A 22,520-nucleotide genomic window follows, 5' to 3' on the forward strand; every position below is an offset into this window, starting at 1 on the left:
TTAGATAGATGAACACTTTCCTTGTCAACCTCCACTTCTAAAAGACCAGTATTTTTTGTTAATTTCAGGGAGAAAATATTTTCTTTGCAATGTTCAAGTTTCTGTCAACAAGTAAACCACAGAAAACACAACCCTGATTAGAAGACAACTGCAAGTTTTATACACAAATACAGTAAAATTTTTGTATACATTAATTTCATCAGCTTTGCAGCAAATGTAACTTCATAGATGTGCAAGCATATTTTTTGTTGGCTAAATATTTCTTCATTAAAAAATAGATCTATGTCTTTAAGAAAAAATCATTATAAACATTCCATAATTTCATTATGTCGTTACATGTGTTTGCATTATCCAAATACATTTCCAGTCATAACAGGCAAATAATTGTTGATAACAATTAGCAAAACATAAGAAAGAGATTGCAAGGAGGTTTTTCAAAGCTTTTAAGAAATCTGGACAGCTAATTTACACTTAAAAAAAAAAAAAGAGGCTGTGAAGAACACGCAAGCAATCACATTGAATGAATATTATTGCATGAACGACAGACTTTAAGTCAACCACTTGCTTTAGGACATCTAGTAGCATACCAAGAAAAACCACTCTGCTCTCTCACTATATTCTGTAGAATTCAGACTGTGAATTGTTTGAGAAACTGTAACATGCTCTTAACATGCTCTTATTTGTTTGCATCTGTATTAGCAAGTGCAAGCACCGTGCAACATATTTCAAATCACTGCATTGTCAATTTTGGATGGGACAGCAGCAGATTTTTGCAAATAGCTCTGTGATGGTTAATGGTAGTTAAACATGAACTTATGTGTATTGGACAGAAGTCCTTATAGTCACTATGTCAAAAAATATAGCTGAAATGTGCAGCAAGAGACTGGCAATAAGAAAACTGTCTTTTAGCCATTGAACATCAAACTTCTCTAAGGGAGGCAAACCATCCTTTAAAAAGTTTTTGTTTTTGTTTTTTCTTTTTTTTTTTTTTTTTTGGGGGGGGGGGGGGGGCCAATATGTGTGTGTGTTCCTCCCCCCCCCCCCGCCCCGTCTGCATAACATCTCCCTGTTTCAAGCTTTGGAAGAAACCAAAGCAAGCATTGAAAGACACTAACTGAACTGAATCTCAGCAGACATTAAAGTGGACAATTTAAGGTTCCTTCAAGTCATCAAAAACATATAGAGGGCACAAATGCAAAGAAATATTAATATTTGTGTGGACTCCAAGGTAAAAACACAAAGAGATCAGTTGACTCCTTCTTAAGAAATAAAACAAGCTTGATGTAGCTGGGCAAGAAGCCTGGAATGTGGATAAGCAGAGACTAGGCCGGCAAAAGCATAAACTATTTGTCTCTTTCCCATGATAGGCTGAAGGCTATCTCTGGCTAATCCAAGAGCCCTATCCTGGGTGTTGATATCCCCAAAGCTTCAGAGTTTGCTAATCTCAGACTGTAATATTTACCATTACCTCATATGGATACCGTCAAGAGCTATGGCTTTGGGGTAGAACCTTATCTGGAAAGGGCAGGTGTTGCCAAAAATTAAAGGATTCATGTTTCACAGCTGTGATGACTGGCCATTTTTACGTCTTCAATCAAAGCACCCCAGGGACACCAAAGTCCATTGAAGCTTTTGATCCGACAAACTTTAATATGATTTTTCTTTTCTACATTAACTCTGTATTCTCCCCTTCAAATGCTTTCATGTTCAGGTTTATATGTCATTCTGAAAACTCTCTCATGTAAATTACTTCACTGTCTACAGATCTTTTCCAGATTTAGTCACCTGGATATCTATTCTGTTGTAAAGGGCTTAATGCATGCACTTTTTAAAGTTCCCAGAGCTTAGATGAAAGAATTAAGTTGGAATTAGAAATAAGGCAGGCTGGCCATACAGCCATGTTTTTGGGAAACAACCTAGAATTAATACAAATATTTTTGCATATATAAAAAATAAGAGAAAGCACATAAAAATATTTCTAAGGCTGCTAAGTCAAGCACTCTTCAGCTGAAAAATGCCAAAGCTAAAAATGCTCATCCAACTTTAATTCAACCATTTTATTTACTTTACAACATATTAAGTTATTAAAAGATCATCTCTTTTTTTTTTTCCTTTTTTTTTTTTTTTTTTTAAATAGCATATTAGGTTCATCCAGAGAAAAATAACACCACATTTGCTTTCATAACAATTGCCTAAGTTAAAATTTTCTCACAACTTAAAGAAATTTGGTTGGACTTGCTTGCAAATACCAATAAAAAGCATAAGTTCAGAATGAACTGTTTTTAGCATTGGAAAAAATATAATACCCCAACCTAATTTTCACTAACTTAGATTTTGGAAATTGACGAAACATTTTTATATGACTTTGAATGAAAATTCAGCCAGAGGCAAAAAGCCAAGCATGAAAAAATTAATCCTTCATGACTAGAGTGTGTTAATTTTATAAATAATCTAAAATAGGAGTTTATAATGGAAATTTTTAAGGTAATTTAACAAGGTATTCTGAGTTTAATCAAATATTTCTGTTTACTTCACATAAAATTAAAAAAAAAAAGAAGCATGGTGTATATGTGATATTTTCCAAATTTTAATTATCTAATGCTATATTTGATTTGCATCGAATGGAAGACAGTGATTGGGGATGAGATTTATTTTTTTTTAATTAAAGTGTTTGAGATGGAGTGTTTGATAACATTTCCAATCCCCCCCCCCCAAAAAAAAAAAAAAAAAGCAACTAGAAAGCGATGTAATAAGGAGGTGTAATAAGGAGGAACTAATTCCACATCTAAGCTAAGTAAAAAGTTTCCAGCTGAGTAAGTTCATTGCTTAGCATAAAGGTAGGTGATGGGTGCAAAATGCATGCAGTAGAGATTGCTTGCTCCAACTAAGTGCCTGTCCACAGAGCAGCACTCACAAAAGTTAAGATAAATGAACTAATACAATGAAGTTAGAGTGCATTAGTCAGACAACATTAAATCTCTGTGTAGATACTTCTATTCAGAAGCCAAGTAACCTTAGATGGCTATAACTTAATCCTTCTTGAAGGAACCCTCCGTAAGTAAATAAATAAATAAATAATTGATCTGCAGAGGGGCACAAACTTCCAGGTCCTAAACAATATTCCAGGGAAATCCCAGCAATTTGGGAACTGTGAAGGCACCTGCATTCATTACAAACCACCTCAATTACCTGTAAAGAGGGAAGAAGCTTGCCTGGAATTTGGCCACACCTGCTCCAAATGGCACCACTGGCACCAGGCATGCATGTGCTCTGCAGCACCAAACTGTAAGATTGATATAGCCCTTCAACACTAAGTTTACAATAAGTTCACAATAAGTTTAAATGCCTATATAAGAGCAAGACAATTTCTCGTGCATTACAATACAATTTAAAGATAGATTTAACTGCAGCAGTCAGAGGGCATTACACCCATCTGAACTGATGTTCAAGTTTGCCAGCTACTGGTGGTGGTGAAGTTACCAGCAAACACTGGCTTTACCTTGAGCTGCTCTCAGCCCATGTGTCTGAACTGATACTTGACAGCTGTGCCTGAGACACTGCAGCTGTATTGCTACCAGTACCCATGTAACCTAGTTTATAGTGACCTCAGATGTATCTATAGTCATAAGTCCAGAAATCAAGATACACAGCCCCTGCATCAAACCTAAATATGCTATTTAACTTGCTAATCTTGTCAACTTATTTTGGGTTTCTGGTACAGTGTGGATTTGTATTGTCCAACTCATTTTATCTATTTATCTGTCTCAAATACAGAAATTTACTGCTATTTACAGAAAATTAAATTATGTGGACACATTATATTTGTCTTCATGATCATATAATTTATCCATATGCTAAAACGCAGCCAGCTTTATTCTGCGATGTTTAATATTTGCATTACTTGTACAGCCCTACTGTGATTAGGGTAGGAGGGACAGATATGTGCTATGCATAGTAAGTGAAATAGTTTGGAAGGGACTGAAATCTATTTCTGAAATCAGGTCAAATTCAGAGATACTTTCTGCCAAAAACAGAGAGGACAGTACTAATTTCAGAGGCACATGAGTGTCTTTGCTGAAATCACTGTTTTTTTGTTGTTGTTGTTGTTTTCTTTTTTAATGTATGACTGTCAGAGGTAGCATTTCATCACCACATTGTCTTCTTCCTCACTCCAACAGCAGTGTATTAGTGAAGTATATACAGGAAAAGCCACAGTACCTTTTTCAGTGTTATGATGATGTTATGTTGATTTTAGTGTGGGGAATTCTTTTTGTTGGTGTAAGTGAAGTTTATGAAGATTATGTGATGAATGTATATTTTAATGCAGTTCTGAACCTTTTCCCATGACTTCTCAAAGTCTGTGTTAATGAGCTATTTTTATTCCAGTGGTACAGGTTATTTCATTGTATTGCTAATATCTATTTTCCATAAGAATTAGAAATTCTTTTATCAGTCCATTTGGGTTATCATTAGGTTCTCCCTTTGACAGAAATTACACACACATATATTTTTATCTCAATATATTCCGTTATTGTTCCCTGTTGCTGAAATATTGGATAGTTACCTCTTATTCATTGGCAACAACAGTAATAAAAGCTATAGCACCTATGTCTTAGTGCCTTCATCTGTAACTCTCAAAGTCTTGCAAAAGCAGTATATATCATTATATTGCAGGAATTGCAGGACAGCTGTGGCTGGCTGGACACTGGGGATGCCCCTATCCTAGCCCTGGGGCAGCAGGCTCAGCACTGAGGACAGGCTGGGCTGTGTAGGGCTGAGGCTGGAAACCCCAAGGACTGTTCCAGAGTGGCCTTCCTGGGCAGCCTGTGCCATGGGGAGAAAGTTTCTCCCTGTATCCCACCTGAACATCCCTTAGTACAGCTGAACCTCCTTGTGTCTTTGGCTCCCTCCTCTCCACCACCTCCTGCAGGTACCAGGGTGCTGTCACCCCTGGAGCACCCTGCCCCAGGCCAGGCCAGCCCTGGTCCCCAGCCTCTCCTTTCAGGACAACTGCTCCAACGCCCATCATGTCAGGGGCTCCACACTGAGCTCACCCCAGTTTATCCATGTCTTTGCTATACTGGGAGGCCCAAAACCTTTGCTATACTGGGAGGCCATGGTATCTAGAAGTGGTCTCATGAATGCTGCATTATGGGGGATAATCACCTGCTTCCATGGGCGGTCCACGCTCCTACTCACATAGCTCAGGGTGCTGTTGGCCCTTGTGTAAACACTAATACATCCAATACCAAATTGTAAAGACCCTATTTTGTATTGAATTTATACTTAACATATACATGTTATCACAAAATGTAATCACAAAATTTCACTGCTCTTAAGCATGAAAAAATGTTTTGTTGAATCAGTTCTCAGTGTATTTCTGCTTTTCAGAGTTGACTAAGTGCAATCATGAAAATACACTTCATTATTAGTAGTTTATCAAAATATTTAACTATAGGTGAAGATTAGGGTACAAATCTGCCTGGCTTTTAATACTCCAAGAAACTTTCTTATAATTTTATCCAGTTCTATCTGGAAATTCCATTCATTGTACCTGTTGCTGATATTTCAGTACAATCTTTTCGAAATGAGGTTTATGGATGCAGCTTCCCTATTGGGACTTTAGTTCAGGGGGGTTGACTACTCAAAAATATGTCTAAAATTATTTTTATAACTCCAGCATCCCCATATTTGTGGTTGGAGGACTCAAATTTGTTTGGGATGTTTGTTTCTATTAAAAACTGCATTAATTTCTAGATTTTTCCTATAAAAAAAAAATAAAAATAAAAGATTATATTTACCCATGCTTACTGGAGGTACGTTAGAAGGTAAGAGCAAATCTCCCTACAGATTCATGCCTTCATCATATTTTAGCTTGAGGTCAGACAGAATGTTTTCTTGTAACTGTTCCTACTGCATGCAAAGTGCATTTTGAGGACTAAATATACATAAATATATGCATAAATATATATAATATGTTCAAGGCCAGGCTGGATGGTGCTTTGGGCAACCTGGTCTAGTGGAAGTTGTCCTGGCCTATGACAGGGGGGTTGGAAGTAGATGGTCTTTAAGGTCTCTTCCAACCCAAACCATTCTGTGATTCTATGATTCTATGAAATACAAGACCCTCCCCCCACCCCCCGAAAAAAAGCACACCACAAAACACACACACACACACACACAAAACAACAAAAAACCACAACCAAACACCAAAAAAATATATTTGTCTTGCACTTCTGCAATTGATTGTGTAATTAAAGACTGCATTATAAGGCATACTCATAAAGGGACTTAACTAATGACACCTGAGTGCTTTTTTTCCTAGCATCTTATAACATCTTTGTGATCATCCTTGCCACATTAATGTTTTTCTATGTAAAGCAAAGTATTTCTGTACGGATGGAATGGTACACAGGAGGCTGCTTTGGTCAAGGCTGCAACTTCATTTGCGTTTTTAGAATACCATGCTTGAAAACTCCCTATCTGGGATACTTTGCTAATGGATTTGAGTTCATTATTGACCAGCTAGCCCACTGATACCCTAAAAAATTCATTTCCATGGTACATGATTTATTAAATAGTTGGGAAACAATTCTGGGTACTTCAGATGACCCTGATTAGCACAGAACTGGAAACCTAGCACTACAGCTGTAAAATACTAGAAAGAAATATATATATAAAATGAATATAATTTTATGAGAGAAGGTGTATGTATATACACATTATTTTTAATAAGCTTACTTCTTGCTTCCTGCTATGATTACTAAGCATGACACTGGTGCATCATTGAGATGCTCATCAGATTTTGTGTATCCTAACCTTTCCAGAGAAGATTTTATTAGACAAAAAAATAAAAATAAAATAAAAAATCTGCAAATAACTCAGGAAGCTTCTTTGTTTACCTGACCTCTGAAAACCAGTCCAAACCAGTTCCTCTGTTAATTTTGGGAAGTGCCAGTTAGAGGAGATTAAACACTCTGAAAGAGAGTAGGTTCTTATAATGGAGGTTTTCTTATCTTTGATACACACCTGGCTCACTCTTAACTAGCACTTCCTAACTTTGATGGCACCCCCTGGCCTATAAATTTGTTTTCTTCCTTGCCCAACACACTTCATGTGTTTTGTACTAGAGGAAGTTCATCAGCACTCTACCTTCTTGCACCTTTGCTACAAAAAGACTCCTGGATAAGTACGGACAAGATAATCTTATTATGAATGTGCATTTACAATATAGCCCAACAAATATAAAATGGCATTATTTGTTAATGTTAAGGCATACATGGAATTTTAATTATTTACAGACTGTGCCAACCACAGTGCTTCTGAGTGTTTCTATAATAAAACAGTGGTAAAATATGTAGTTGGCAAATGCAGCGTATATTATATACATACTTGTAAGTAAACAGACAAAAAAATAATGTTACCTTTTGCTGTTCGTTTTTCATGTCTCTCTGGTTTCCCTTTATGGATTTCTGAAAACAATGTAGAGTTCATTTATCCATATTAAAATAATTTTAACGCAGGAAAATATTAGATGCATTCTTTTAATAAAATTAGATAAGTGCTTCAAAAGTTATAGCATAGCCATGACTTTATCATCTTCATATTCATAATTATATACAATAAAGTTAAATTATCAGTTATATCTATATATACATACACACAGAATACATGTGGACAAAAATCATAACAGTCAATGACTTTAATAATTATTCTGATTTAAATTAAGCAATATAACTGCTTTTAAAGTCAAGAACAGGTTTTGCTGACCTGTAGCTGCTATATGGTAACATATGTTGACTATGAATCAGGAAAAAAACAAACAAAAAAAAACCCATGCTTTTACTAAGCATTTTTCTGTATGTCTACTTGTTTGCCAGGATTAGTTTTTTATGTTCTCAGAATTACCTTTGGAAGGTAAATATTCTTTTTACTACATTTTCTAAATTTTTAAAGCTCAAATGCTCAGTTGGTAGCTCCAACACACAATAAAAATAGAGTCAATGTTGGACAAAAATTACAAACAGAGATAAAAGTTCCCAGGTTAGGGATCAGAGTCTCCAAGAATGACTGACTCATTTTAATCATGCTGTATACCAAAGCACATTTAAAGCACATTTAATAAATCCCTTAGCTAAGAACTGCTTTGTTAGAAGACAAAGTGGTACAGTATTTACATGCCCTTGCTATGCCATCTCTTCTAAAAAATAAAAATCCTCACCTGTGACATAGACATTATATTACTGCTATACACCTTTGTGTTTATTTTTTTTTTCTACTGTCCTAATTGTGTCAAAACCAGGATAATATAAAACAAACAACCACCACCAACAAAAACAGAAATAAATCAAGCTTGCATAGCACTGTTTGCTTACAATGGTAGAAATATACAGGCCATTTATGAGAGGTGCTCAGTAAAGCCATTAAGACTCAACAGATCCTCTGGTTGATTAGGCAATATGCATATTTTCCTGCAGTGGAAAACTGGCATAAAATACTGGATCAAATAAACCTTTGACAACAACGCATACAAATCTGACCAGACTTTATTGGAGGTGCTACCCTGTATTTTAGGATCTTGGTCTGCAGAATCTAAATAACAAGAACTCTGGCACCAAAATTAATCCAAGGGAGAAAAAAAAAAAAAAAAGTGTATATTACATCTCAACTCAAAGGAGCTACTATAATGCCTTTTGAAGACAACTGAAATCTTCCATTTATCCCATTAGTTATCTGCTCTGGCTGTAACAGAATGTACGTTGCCAAAGAGATATAATGGAAAATGGTATTTTCTCTTTCCAAGACTCTGATTTGTGCATAGTTCATTTTAAATAAATACAAGATGTTTTTATCAGATAGTGGTAGCCATCTGAATCATAGCTGAAGTAATGATTTTGCCTGGTTCACAAGAAACAACTATGCTATAGCATCAGCCTATGTAGCCTTGAGAGAGGACATTACTTCATGGAGATAAAGGAAAACAAAGGCGAAAATATGTATCACTGTTAGCTGTCTATGTATGGCAGCATAACTAAGCAAATTATATGATGTCAATGAGCCAAAAGGCCTTTTGTTCTATTTTTACCTTGTATTTTGCAGCCTGGGTGTGTAGTTCATTTATTGTTCTATAAACCTCAAAGGTTATGATTAGGAAGAAATCATGCCGTATTGATTTACTGTATTTCAGCTGAGATTGGATTTTTTTTTTTTTTTTTTTCAACTATATGAGGATACTTTTTCCATCTACCAAGACAATCCAGTAACTGAATTTTCAAACACTTCCCTCTTGTTCTGCTTAAAAGGATACACAAACTAGTTTTGGTAACAATCAGTAGGAATGGTTCAAGACAAAGATCATGTGCAGCTAGTTCTGAGCACATCAAAGCAGTTCTCCATGCTGCTGTTCCAGACTGCCTTCAAACCCTGATAGTGCATTTAAAGAAAGCTCTGTTACTTCCTTTGCATTGCAGTATACAGTGTAGACATATCTCACCCAGCTCAAAAGTTCATCCTACATACAGATGTAATTATGTCCCACTGCCTGACATATCACATCCTACAGTGACACATATTCATAGAATCATAGAATGGCTTGGGTTGGAAGGGACCCTTAAAGGTCATCGAGGCCAACCTCCTGCCATGGGCAGGGACACCTTCCACTAGACCAGGCTACTTAAAGCCCCATCCAACCTGGCCTTGATCCTGGCCTATCTCCTAATAGGGGGCATACACAACCTCTCTGGGCAACCTATTCCAGTACCTCACCACCTTCATTGTAAAAAATGTCTTCCTTACAATCTAAATCTACTGTCTTTCAGTTTAAAACTTCTGCCCCTTGTCCTCTCCTTGCTTGACTTAAGGTTACTCAACTCCACTGTGTTCCAACTGCCTATTATGTGTCTCACTACAAAAAATAGGCATCTTTTTCTTTTAAAAATAATAAAAATATATAAATACTTGTTATTTCAAAAAAAAAAAAGTGTTAAAACTTCTGTGATTTTAGTGAATTTTTTATTGCTTCTTCAACTGCCAAATATATACGGAACAATGACTGTAGAACTGGCCATCTAAATTAGCCTAACATGGTATTAGTGATGGCACTTATTGACACAAACACCTCAGTAATGCACATAAAATGATATTTTCTAGACAGCAGCATTGAGAATGTCATCTAATTTTCTGCTACAATTAGGATACCATACATTGCACAAAACCCTACAAAAATTCCTTGAAGTGAAATACAACTTTGTAAGTGTGTGTATATGTATTTTTATATATTGCAAAGTATGCCATCATTAGGATCTCTCCACAAACTCTGCATTATAGTTAGAACCATCATGAAATATTGCAGCTTGGAAGACATCAATTCTGATGCATTATAACCTAAATTTTCCCAGCACAAATAAATCTAGTTTCAATATACGCTGATCTTGATCAATTTACAAGACAGAAAACAGTGACTGTTAGCTAACTCCGAAAATATTTAAAATAAGGAAACACATTAGATTACTCTATTGAGACTTTTTCTGTTCTGAGAGTTTTGATACTGCCTCATCCTTTATGACAAATAGCTTTAATTTTCTAGTAATCACATCAGATCTTATTGCTGAGTTGACAAAGCGGCTATAATATCATAGAAGACATACATGGCCAGTTTAAAGCATGTAATTTATCTCTATCAATGTGACACATTGTTAATAAATCCTAAATATTATGAATTCATGTTTAGAAAAATGACAGAATCAAGCAGCAGCAAGGATAATCTTCGTTACCACAGCAACCATCCCGATTCTTTATGAGATGATAGCACAGTTTATTAAATTATTGCAAGGTAGTATGTATTTTAAAAGCTGTATACATTTTTTTTTTCCACTTATCAAACAGACGTGAAAAATTATCTTTCCTCTTTTGTTTCTTGGGCTTTGAATAGATAAGTACTTTATTTCCTTAAATATGGATACTGCTTGACACCAATTTCTCTAGACCTTGGGTGTTGTGTGGATATACAGAACATGCAGAGTGATTATTTTAAACAACTCCAGGAAGGGAAGTTAGTGGGCTTCTCACTGACCATTTCAAGATGCTAAAAGGAGATAGCGTCAATATATTCTTAGCAGGCAATCTGTGTGCTTTTGACCTAGAACAGGCCCACATGGTCCACTAAGGATCAGTGTTGCAGGCAGCTTTACTGAAAATCCCTGCTAAACATGCAGTTTGGATGCTAGCTTCCCCTACCCCTCACCAAGATAATTCCCATTATCAGCATTTTGTGATGTCGAACAACAGCCTGGCACTGACAATGCACTATGAAGCCCCAGCTCTGGGAAGATCAAGGTTGGAGAAAGAGAAAAAGAATGCAATCCCCTGACCTAGCACAGCTCAGCTCTGTGCAGATTTACCTGAGAATGACTGAAGAGACAACGCCTCTCCCCTGTGGAACAGGGCAAGGAAACCTCTGTTGTCATCAACAGAGTTCACTTCTTCCTCTGCTTTTGACTGCTCTCCTGTTGATTTTTTTGTTATCTCCTCTTTTTATAGTTGAACTGATGGAGTTTCATTTGAAATAATAATACATTACATTTTTTTTTCCCTAAGCAAATTTTACCACTTGGTCTTCTTTTCATATTCTCTTACAGGTAACACAGTGATATACACCTTTAGTGCTTTGACATTCTTTCATAAACGTCTAAGTGTGAAAAGGAAAATGAGTCCTACTCACAGTCCTGTTGTACTAGAGGTTAATAATTTGCTTTTGAGCAGTCAAAACCCCTACATCTATTCCAAGAAATTGAATAGGACTATATCCTTGCTAGTTTATCAAGGCTAATTGGTAGCAGGCAGCTAATTATTCTGAAGAGATGGTGGAAATAGATACTGAGGGCAAGGCAGGAGTGAGTGGTGTTAAGAGCTTTGGAAGATAAGAGGAATGTCATTTCTAATATGTTTCTAGATGCTGTCTGTATGAAGAATTGTAGTCAACTCTCCTGCTGCTGGTATCCTCAGGAGAAATTTGCAATTGCACAGCTGATATCTATTTTTAATCTAGATAGTACCAGCTGGTGAGGGTGACAGTTATCCTTATGGGGCTGGGAGGAGAATAAAAGAATTCATGCATTACAGCAACTTCCAGCTAACAACTAATACATCATATAGCTTGAGCTAGAGGAGGAAAAAAAAAAAAAAAAAAGTGCAACAGAAATAATGGGGAAAAACAATGAAAGAAGAGGTAATATTTAATTGGGGAATTAAAATGGTGTATTGTGCATATATCTAGGAACCAAAGACAGTGTGATGTTACAGGAGAGTTTAGGTAGTAACGTTCACTGCTAGAAAGTCTGAGTGGTGCATATGACCAATTTAAGTGACTTCCTTAAAGCTTGCTAGTAGTGTAGTTTTATCCAGTGTTTTCATAGATCAGTATTTTCCTCTGTTCTGAAGACTCATAGCAACAGGTTGGGGTACAGAGCAACTTTTCCTGAGGTTGTGAAAATGTGACAGGAGGTGATTTGTCTCTTATCAATGAAAATGCTGAAGGGTTTGTGTGCTTATCCAATGCATGGTTGAGCACCCAATGAACTATCGGGCCACAGTGCTTCTTAAGTACAGTTTCAAAACTGTTTATCCATTTCTTTAGAATTCACAACTACAATTTGGAGTGAAAATGAAGATCCTTTTCTTTTCTCTTGCCTTGTCTTTTCCATATTTTGCTGTGTCTCTTTCATGTGCTGCATAAGACTACTTTTGACAGAGGTCACAGAAGACCATTTCTCCTTCTTGGTGCAAACCCTTTGTTCTGGTCTATATTTACCCAAAACAGCATGTTGTCCTAAACTGTGAAGGTTGCTGTGAAGTGACTTTGACTGCTCCTAAACCTACTCAGCAAAGCTCGACTACTTCTCTGCAATTGTCTTTATTCCCTCCTCTTGGTAGTTTGTTTGGCATCACTGAACAGCTATCAGAGACAAAGAGAACATAACCCTCAAATATTTTCGAATAATTTACCCATCTTGGGTAGCATACAGTAAACAAGTAGGTTTTAATGTTCTCCTAAGAATACAGAGATGTTATTGGTCTTTCTGCTATACAAACCTTTTTATAATGCCAAAATGGGACAAAAATAAACAGATTAGATTCTAGTTCAAGAGATATTCAGTTGTTTCCACACTATTGTACTTTCACCAGTATATAATATAAATGCATCATAGATGACCTGCTGACATCTTCCTTATGTTGCTGAGGAGTGCTTTGATTCTGGGCTGATGTTTTATTTTATCTTATTCTTACAAGAGTATACATCAAACAAGATGCATTGGGAAGAAAGGGTTTTTCAGAATAGTGTGTGTGCTGTTTTCATAACAGCAGAACACCCCAGCCCATGTAAAGATTTTATTATAACCCGCTCTTCCATAATCTCCAATGTTCTGGACTGAACTTATTCCACTCCTCCTTTTAACATAATATTCAAGACAATTAATTTTGTACATATTTTTCCACATTGCTATGTTTGAAATATCATTCATTTTGCTATAGCTTTTGCAATTAGTACTGAGTAGAAGTGTATCATTACATTGCTGTGGCCTTATTAAAACATTATTTTATTTTATTTTATTTTGGGTAGGGGGGCAAAATCACTGATTAGTGTCATTGATCTCTCCACTTGTTTTTTTATGTTTGGACATTTTCTTATATCTACTAGGGCTGTTAAAAAAAACCTTAATCCAGCAAAAGGAAAATGTTTCAATATAAAATTGTCTCTTAGCAGAATAGGAAAATATTTATTTTTCCTGAAAAACTGAGATGAGATTGAAAGTTTGATAAAAGATTCCAGGGCTGAAGAATTAGCTGTAAACATGGGATAAATCCTAATGTTGAGCTACATCCTCCACCAAAGCAACAACGACAAAAAGAAAAAAAAAAAAAGAAAAGAAAATGATCATGGTCGGTCCTCAGAGACAAAGTCCATCTTGAAGCCTCAGTTTACCAAGGCACTTGGAACTTAACTTGGTGCATAAACTCTTTTATTTTAGAGGCTGTTTTTTACGTTGTGGGTTTTCTTTTCCCTCTCATAAAGTTTCCATTTAGAGTGGAAAAACTATTTTTTAACAGAAAGCTTTTAAGAGGAGAGGGTACCACTAATTATCCTGCAAGCAGCACTGGCATGCTTCAAGAAGACCATAAGCATACTGTTTTGTATGAAGAAATTTTAGTAACTAGGCTTTGGAAAGAATTAAAAGTGGAAAATAGCAGATCTTCACCCTAAACATTTTTTACATAAAAGTCATTTTTTTATTCCAAGTATATTAATATGTTGACTGTTTTGTTGTTGTTGTTGTTTAAATTATTATTTTATTTTTTATTGCTGGTGTTGTATTTTTGTTCCCTGACTGCAGTTCTGTACCTTGATTCTGAATTGAAAAAGGACTGCCTTGACATGTTTCTCTTTACGGATTTCAACCAACAGAAAAAAAAAATTGGACAAGTTTTAGATGATGTTTTTCATAATCAATTTTATCATAGTCTGCACTTAATTGAATATAATTTTATACAGACAAAATACAGATAAAAATTGTAGACCCCTGAGTAGAGTAAAATGATATATACAGAAAAATCTCTAATCTTTAGCATTAAAGATGTCTTTTTCTATATAAATCTACTCAATATATATTTTCATGTGTGCTGAAAAAAAAAAAAAAAGCACAAGACTAATCACAGTTCCTATGCTCAACTTTAAAAAATGGCAACTCTGCAGATTCTACCTTATTGTATTAGACTGCCAATGTATATTCCTATAAATTGAAACATTTCTAGATGTGCTAAGGGGGGCTTCTTTTTTAGGGGCCTGGCATGCAGAAGAGAGATACTATTTCTGTGGGTCACAAGCATAGGGCCCCACTATATCCTCTCCTTGGGGCAGCAGCAGCTGTGAGAGGATTTGAGTTCACTCCGAAATATACAGGACCCCAGATTTTGGTACTGTAAGTTTATCTGAGTTTTGGAGAAACCTTTAACCTTATTACATTTTTGTGGTCTTGCCAGACAAATTCTCACTGAACATGGGCAGCAGAGGTAGAATTAGCTAGTGATGAGAAGAGGAGAAACCAAATAGGAGAAACCTTTTTCCATGTGGAAAATTTGAATACATTTTATTCTGTTTTCTTTTCTTTGTAATTTATACATATACATTAACACATATTTATGTCCTTTATTAGCTCTTACTTGCTAGGTCAGGAATTTGCTCTGTCTCTGGCACAGCAAACTCCCAGCCAGGGGGGCATCTGCCTAATACTCCGCTCTTCTTTTTGAGTAAGATCATCCCCAATGCCACACTGCTGAGGCACAAATGAAGAATTCCACCATGGAATTCCACCATGATAACATGGGTTATCTTAAGCTTTGCTTACGGGTTTCCCTGATTTAAGAGGATAGCTTAAACTTCTGAAAACCTCTGTGTTGTTACACTTCTGCCCAGAATTCTTACTAGCCTTGTGGTTCAAAGTTCTCCGTGTGCTTTTATTTTCTTTTTTTTTAAGATAGCAATTTTGGATTAAAATTGAAACTCAATCACTGTTCTTCAATAGGGAAAAGAACTATAATGAACATCCCTATTCCCTAGAGGTAAGTAGTTTTGTTTCATCTTGATAATATGGTAAATATTTTCCTTACATTATAAAATGCTATTTTATAGTGGAAATGCTATTACTATATTGATCAGAGTATGTAAAAGAAGATGAGATTGTTAAAAGAACATTAATAACAGAAATGGATGCCACAAAAATGCAAAATGCAAAAAAATACATGTCTGGAAAAGCAGTTTAACATCTGAGAATTGAATCAATCAATGATTTTCATCTTTTAACAAAGGGTGTACTTTACACAAAGATATGCCAAATGCTTTGTAGTAAAGTGCAGCCTAGGGAGAGAGTGAAAGCCTTTTACAGGGATCTATAATAGCAACTCATACACAGAAAAGTGAACATTACCATATGGCAACATAAAAGAAACTGAATTCAGAAGGCATTACCAGTACAAATAGATAGATACTTTAGGGATGAATGGAACTGAATAATTATTTTCTAAGACACACATATAACTACCACACCAGCAACTCAATTTTCAGGTTGCATAGATGGTAATCTGAATTTCTTTTCTCTAGTCCATTCCAACTTTTTGGTTGGAAAATGTCTATTTCTTTGTATAAATATTTTTTGAACATGAATATTATCTCCAGAAAAATAAAAAATAAAAATTGTTTTCTTACTCTTTCCAGGCTTGTTACTGTATAACAAAAAGACTTCTAAATGGTAGGAGCTGATATTCTAATTTCTGTATTCTTCCAAGAAAAGATAGTTGCCATGTTATCTGGCAATGCATTTTTTTCCAGTTATTCTTCAGATATAAATGATAGTAACAGCAAATTATTATCTATATCTTTTTATAAGAACTTATGATTCTTTTAAAAATTTTAGTAAACCCTATTAGTAGAGTGTTTAAAATGCAAGAGTTTTAAACACCTGGCATTTTTTTAAAAAGGGTACTGTAGGTATTCTGGTCTTCACCAGCTGCTCCATAAGGGTGTACTTCTCCACTAGGTCCTGTGTAACTTCTGCCTGTCCCTGCTACAACTGAGATACAGTATGTTATCTAAAGTGGCACTAGTCAGTTATATTTATTGATATATAGATAGATTTATTATGCTATTTGTAAGAATATATGTATTCATATATTATTTACATAGAGTTATATATAGAATTATATATATATATTTTAGTATGGGAAAAGATTGTTTCTTTGTGACACCAAGTTAAAAGTAAAAAAACAAATTCTAATGCATACAGAATTTTTTTTTAAGGATAACAGTTTAAGGTGACTATTTATTATTTAACTAATCATGTGAGAATTTGGAAAAGGAAAATGTCTTCTTCAAAGCTTTATTATGAAACCAAACTGGTTCCAACAACTTATTACCATCATAGTTTTGTTCCCCGTGTACATATTGTCTATGGCCTTGAATTCACTGTGAGTAGATGGATGGATTACAACCACCCTGTTGAATTCAGTGACAGCATGGTTCAGGTAGCCCCTGACTTGGGCAAACGTATGGAGTATGGCGAATAGTTCTGGGATGTTATTGCTATATTTTTAACAGTTCTTGTTCCCTTAGGCATTTGCATAGGTCACTCTTGGACAGCAATAGGGACTTCTGGCCCATTCACTGGCTGAACTGGACTTTTAGCCTGATCATATCATTCTTATTTACTTAATAGATAAAAACAATCTGATGTAGTTAAATGCTAGGACTAAAATCTTAATTTGTCAGTAAGTCTTTCCCTACTCTTTTTGAATACACTGTAACAGTTCTCTCTAGGCTTATAGGGGGCATAATATCAAACAAAAACAAACAGTAAAATAAATAAATAAATAAAATCACCAAATCCCCTACTAGTCTTCTCTAAGCAGCTTGTTTCTACCTGGGAAAGGGGTTTCCCAGGCCAAGCTGGCAGATATTTGTTTGATCACTCTCAAAGGGAGATGTAGGAAATAATCTGGTTGAGAAACTTTCCTTCCACGAGCATTTTGTTTGTGGTTGTTAGCTCAGATTCATACCCACATCTGAAAAACAAATAGTCATGCTAAATAAATTCTGGCTTGGGTGGTGGGTTTAATGGGAGTGAGTGTCCAGAGTCAAGTATGGGGTAACTGCACCTTGACCAGAACTGCTGAGAATAAATCAGCAGAAACAACTGCACCCTTAGAAGTTGCCATGTCTTTTCAGAAGAGTATGATATGTGTATCTTGAACATATTAATTACCAGTCTAATCCTCAGGGATATATATTCTCATCTGAACTGAAGACAGGGTGGAAAGAAGAATAAGGTATTTTCCTAAAAAATATTATTTGTAATTAATAAAGTTTCTTGCAAATTGTAACAGAAATTTCTGTTGTATGTGCTTTCTTGTTTTAATCTATGATTTAGCTGCATTTTTAAAGATTTTTTTAATATCAAAAAGGAAAATAGAATCATTTCATATAAGTATTTTATACATCTTTCTAACTCATACAGACACCCTAGCTCACAGAAATTTAGAGGTCTGTCTCTACTTCAGAGAAATCAAGTTTGTTTTGATTGCTGATATAAAATAATCTTATGCTAATGAAAACCTATTTGTTAATATAGAGATGGTAACAATACCATGGTGGTGCTACATTTCTTGCTCAGTGCTTTCTAAGTTCTTTATATTTATTGAAATGAGAATTGCTTACAAAGGGACATACTTTTGAAAGAGGGGAGGTGGGGCAGGGATTTCATCTAAGCCCAAATATTAAATCAAGAATAACATCCGAGAAAAACAATTTACTAAGCTTCAGAGTGTAAAGTTAAAAACAAACAACTCTGATGTTAGAATATTTTGAATAGTTTTGAACAACTTCTTCCTAAGTCCAAGCACAAGATTCACGCTTCCTAGCCAGAAATTATTGCCTGTTTTCCAGTGGAAGATTATATAATATACAAAACTGACTGCTACATGTGCACAGTTCGGCAGCTGTACCCTGGCAAACTAAACTAGGAACCCATATTTAGATTTAAATTTTCAATTACTAATATATAAACAGGAATGAAGTTCCAAGACAGTTTAATAATCACGTTTTTATCCAGGGATGACAACGTTAAAGTGTCTGCACTTGCCTTTATTTTAGAGGTAATCATTTTCAATTTTGTGCACTGTGTTTCTCAGCTCTTTACCAACTTCAGAGCTGATGCTAGGTACAACAGATGTGCACAAAAAGATAATAAATATTTCTCTCTTTCTGTAACAATTAATTCTAGTAAAAGGACCAAAATATGAGAAAACATACAGATGTCAAATAATTGGATTTGTCTCTAAAGGTTAAACTAACCTTTAGAAAATGAACAGCATTATCCTTCAAAACCATTGTTCTAGAAGGAAATGAAGCCAAAAATGTATTAAGCCTGCAAGAAACTGTTATTAGGCTTCTGAGCATCTTTTGTGAAAAAGCACTGCATTTTTAGCACGTTGAGAGTACACACTGTTAAAGACTGTAAAAAAGACTGGAAAAAATCACTACCTCTGGTGAAGGCTACATTATTTTTGTTAGACAATATCAAATGTTCACACTTTTCCAATTATTAAAGATAAATATTAGTGATAAGACTTAGGCTGGCAAAAATAATTGCAATAAAAAAGGCACTTGAGAAGCATTTTCATTCTTTCTAAAGGATTCTGAAACTGATATTAGGTTTGTTCTGTGTGCCAGACCATAATCTTTGCTAGTATTCTTATTATCTTTGCTTTCAATTTACATCTCTAGGAAGGTGATCTTTGCTTTCTTTGGGCTCATAATTATCATTGCACTTTTATTCATTTATTCGTTTTTCTTTCATCACTGCAGTGTCCTCACCACCACCCTTGAAGTTTATTCAATATGCGATTTTATTGTAGTACCAGTAATCTTATTTTTTCAGTTACTATATTTACATTATAAAGTAATTTTTGTGCTAACACTTTAGCATTCATTACAACTGCCAGTCAAAAAAGAAAAAAATAAAAATAAAAATATAAAGGCTTGTCCATACAGCCAAAGTAGGTATGGAGATTTAAAAGAAAACAACCCTTATCTACCTATTCATGAAAGCTCTTATCAAAATAACAAATACTTAAAAGTCAGGCATAGCAATATTAGATCTCATATACATGTTTCCAGAGTGAAATTTGAGAGAAACTTCTAACTTTTAAGTATGTGGAAAAAATCAAACTCTGTTCCTCTTCCGGTGTTTACTATATGGTCTAACTGTTGGTCTTTGTTTCGGATGTTCATATGCCCCAAGTATAAGAAAAGACATCTAAAGATGTATAATTCACAAAGCTATGGATGCAGCACTGAGTATATGGGACTATGATGTAGAAATGGTTCTTTAAATGAAAGTGGAGAACACTCCAAAGCCAAAAAGTTTGGTGCTGATTTTGTGGATCTAGCTGCTAACATTTTGATATCCAAAAATTGCAGGTCCTTCTTAGGGTCTGGCCCTAATAGCAGTCATACAAAACAAACAAACAAAACAAAAAAACAAACAAAAAACACATGGCTTCAGGCCATACATCTTGTATTTTTATAGCCCAGAAAAAAAGGTGACAAGATCAAGTATAATCAAGTACACTCAAGTATAATCAAGGCCAGATCCTGTTTGTCAGGGTGAAATGGAGACCTTCAGTCATCTGGAGATGGTAAAAAGTTATTTGTGGATGTTGCTATGTGAAAGTTAATGGGTATATCCAGAGAGATCACTTCCTTTGTCAGTTCTAGTCAAGAAACACCATGTTACTGGGAGGCAAGGGTGAAACTCCTTATCCTCTGAAACATGGAGAGAAACATCTTGAGCAAACATACAGGAAGTGGAAAAGCCCACTCAAAATATCTTTAAAAGTGCAGGCTGATGAAGCATGTTTGAATTTGGGCCCACACATCTGTGTGACTGAGCTGTCCTGTAAGTTACCAGCTCCTGAGGAATCACCAGCCTCTCCTTCTCTTCACACCAAACACAGGCAATGTGCTCAGGCATTTATCTCTGAGGGAGGGCTGAGAACTTTGAATCCTGAAGAAAACATCTCAAGCTGGCAGTTAGGTATTCAGCTCCTTGGAAGGGATGAATACCAGGTCCTAACAATCATCTCAGCACTTCCAACTGGCTAATTTATGCAGCCTCCAATTTATTTTGATGGCTTCTCTGAATTATATTTCTACAACCTAACGTGTCCCAACACAAAGTGTAAGGAGCTTGCCTTTAGTAGACATGAGGATATCACAGACTTCTAAATCAGCAGGTATTGAAGTGCTGAAAATGGCATTGTCTGTAATGTTTCCATGGATTAAGTCTTGCCAAGCAGTGAAATACCTCTATAACAGTTCCAAGCCAGCCAGCTACACTGGCCCATGGTGAGTAGGAACCTTCCAACCATGTACTTGGGGGCTCTGACAGCAATGCATGACAGCTTTAGACTCTGCACCTGCTGTCAAATTAGCAATGCATTTCTCTCTGGGAGAAGAGACAGGGCAATGCTGAGCCCTTTTGAAAATGTTACAGATGGAGTAAGCTGGAATGTTTTCCTACACTGTATATCAGTTTTCTTCAGTCCTAAAATGAAGAATCATCCAATGAAAGATGAATGTCCCTGGTCTTCAAGCTTATTCAGTCCTTTGATATGCTATTGAGACTGACAGAATGTGTCATTAAATACAAGCTTGATCCAGTTCCAATTAACTTCAGAGAAAACTGGATTGTAATCTCAGCACCAACTTGGGTGATAGATTCTTCAATATGTGCATTTACCTTTTGATTTACCATTTGATGGATACCAAATTCAAATCAAACAGGCCTGGTAACACAACTTGCTATTATCAACTTGTGCTCAGTTTGTAGCAAAAAAAAAAAAGCCTTCGTTTTGAAAAGCTTTACATCCTATCACCAATATCCCAAGCCTTCTAATACATTTTGATTTAATAGAAGTTGAATTTAAGTTTTATGTTGCTGCATGACAATCTTCATCTGGAAAGATTTATATTATATGTCCTACTTGTTTCATTCTTGTCTGTTGCAAAAATTCAATGTTAAATAAGTAATTTTTTTTTTTTCCAGAAGATTCAGAGGTAGTCCTTATTTTAGGGTTCAGTATTGGCACAACGTAAAATGCTTTTACAATACCTTGTCATTATTTCTCGATAAATATTCTTTCTGTGTTATTATTTCTAAATACTATTTCTATGCAGGCATATGTGTAACTCATACTAGCATTAATAAGAGTCCCATATACAGGGCAATGTTCCAAATAATATTATTTCAGTAATTCTGTCAGCTTGTTATAAACATTTTTCAGCTTTTTGCATAATAATAAAATGAATTATTGCAGAAAGCAAACATTTCAGCAAGTATTATAGTTTGAGTTTCTTATTTATGAAATTTTTTAAAGCACAATATACTTGGTTAGTAGACTGACGTGAATAATGACATAACCTATAGAACAGACTATAGTTTATTCATAAAATATATTATAAAAATATTTTTTGCCCTATATAATAAAGCAACTGACCAACCTTTTTTCAGGGAAGGTTCCACTCCACCTAAACCATGAGGGAAAAAAAAAACGAAAAAAAAAAAAACAGATAAAAGATATAACAAAACAAAACAATATGCTATTTCTCATGCTGGTTTATTTTATTTTATTTTATTTTATTTTATTTTATTTTATTTTATTTTATTTTATTTTTTAATGCATTTTATTATTTATATGCTGAAAGGTAAGCACCCTATTCTGAGATTTTCAGAAATCCTCTTTTACCATAGAGGATTTCTAGGACAGATAAATTCAATGCAAAGGAGGGACTAAGGAAACACCCAAATCTTTATTTTTTGCTTCTGAATAAAAACTTGTGATAGTGCATTTGCAATTTGCTTGGATTTATGCACATATCCTTGTTTTAAGAAAAAGCCCAGTGATTCATTTTT

General features: G+C 35.1%; 1 protein-coding gene across 2 annotated transcripts in view; it reads right to left on the minus strand.

The window, feature by feature from the left end:
- Nucleotides 1-22,520, minus strand: part of TRDN (triadin) — an 85,013-nt gene that overhangs the window by 16,328 nt on the left and 46,165 nt on the right. For both annotated transcript variants that reach the window (XM_040552723.1, XM_040552724.1), the window contains exons 4-5: nucleotides 22,109-22,135; nucleotides 7,425-7,472 (exon numbers count right to left, since the gene is read on the minus strand). In XM_040552723.1, coding sequence (XP_040408657.1) covers nucleotides 7,425-7,472; nucleotides 22,109-22,135 — 75 coding nt within the window. The remainder of the gene's footprint in view (nucleotides 1-7,424; nucleotides 7,473-22,108; nucleotides 22,136-22,520) is intronic.

This window comes from Cygnus olor, chromosome 3 (assembly GCF_009769625.2).
Source record: "Cygnus olor isolate bCygOlo1 chromosome 3, bCygOlo1.pri.v2, whole genome shotgun sequence".
Classification (NCBI taxonomy): Eukaryota; Metazoa; Chordata; class Aves; order Anseriformes; family Anatidae; genus Cygnus; species Cygnus olor.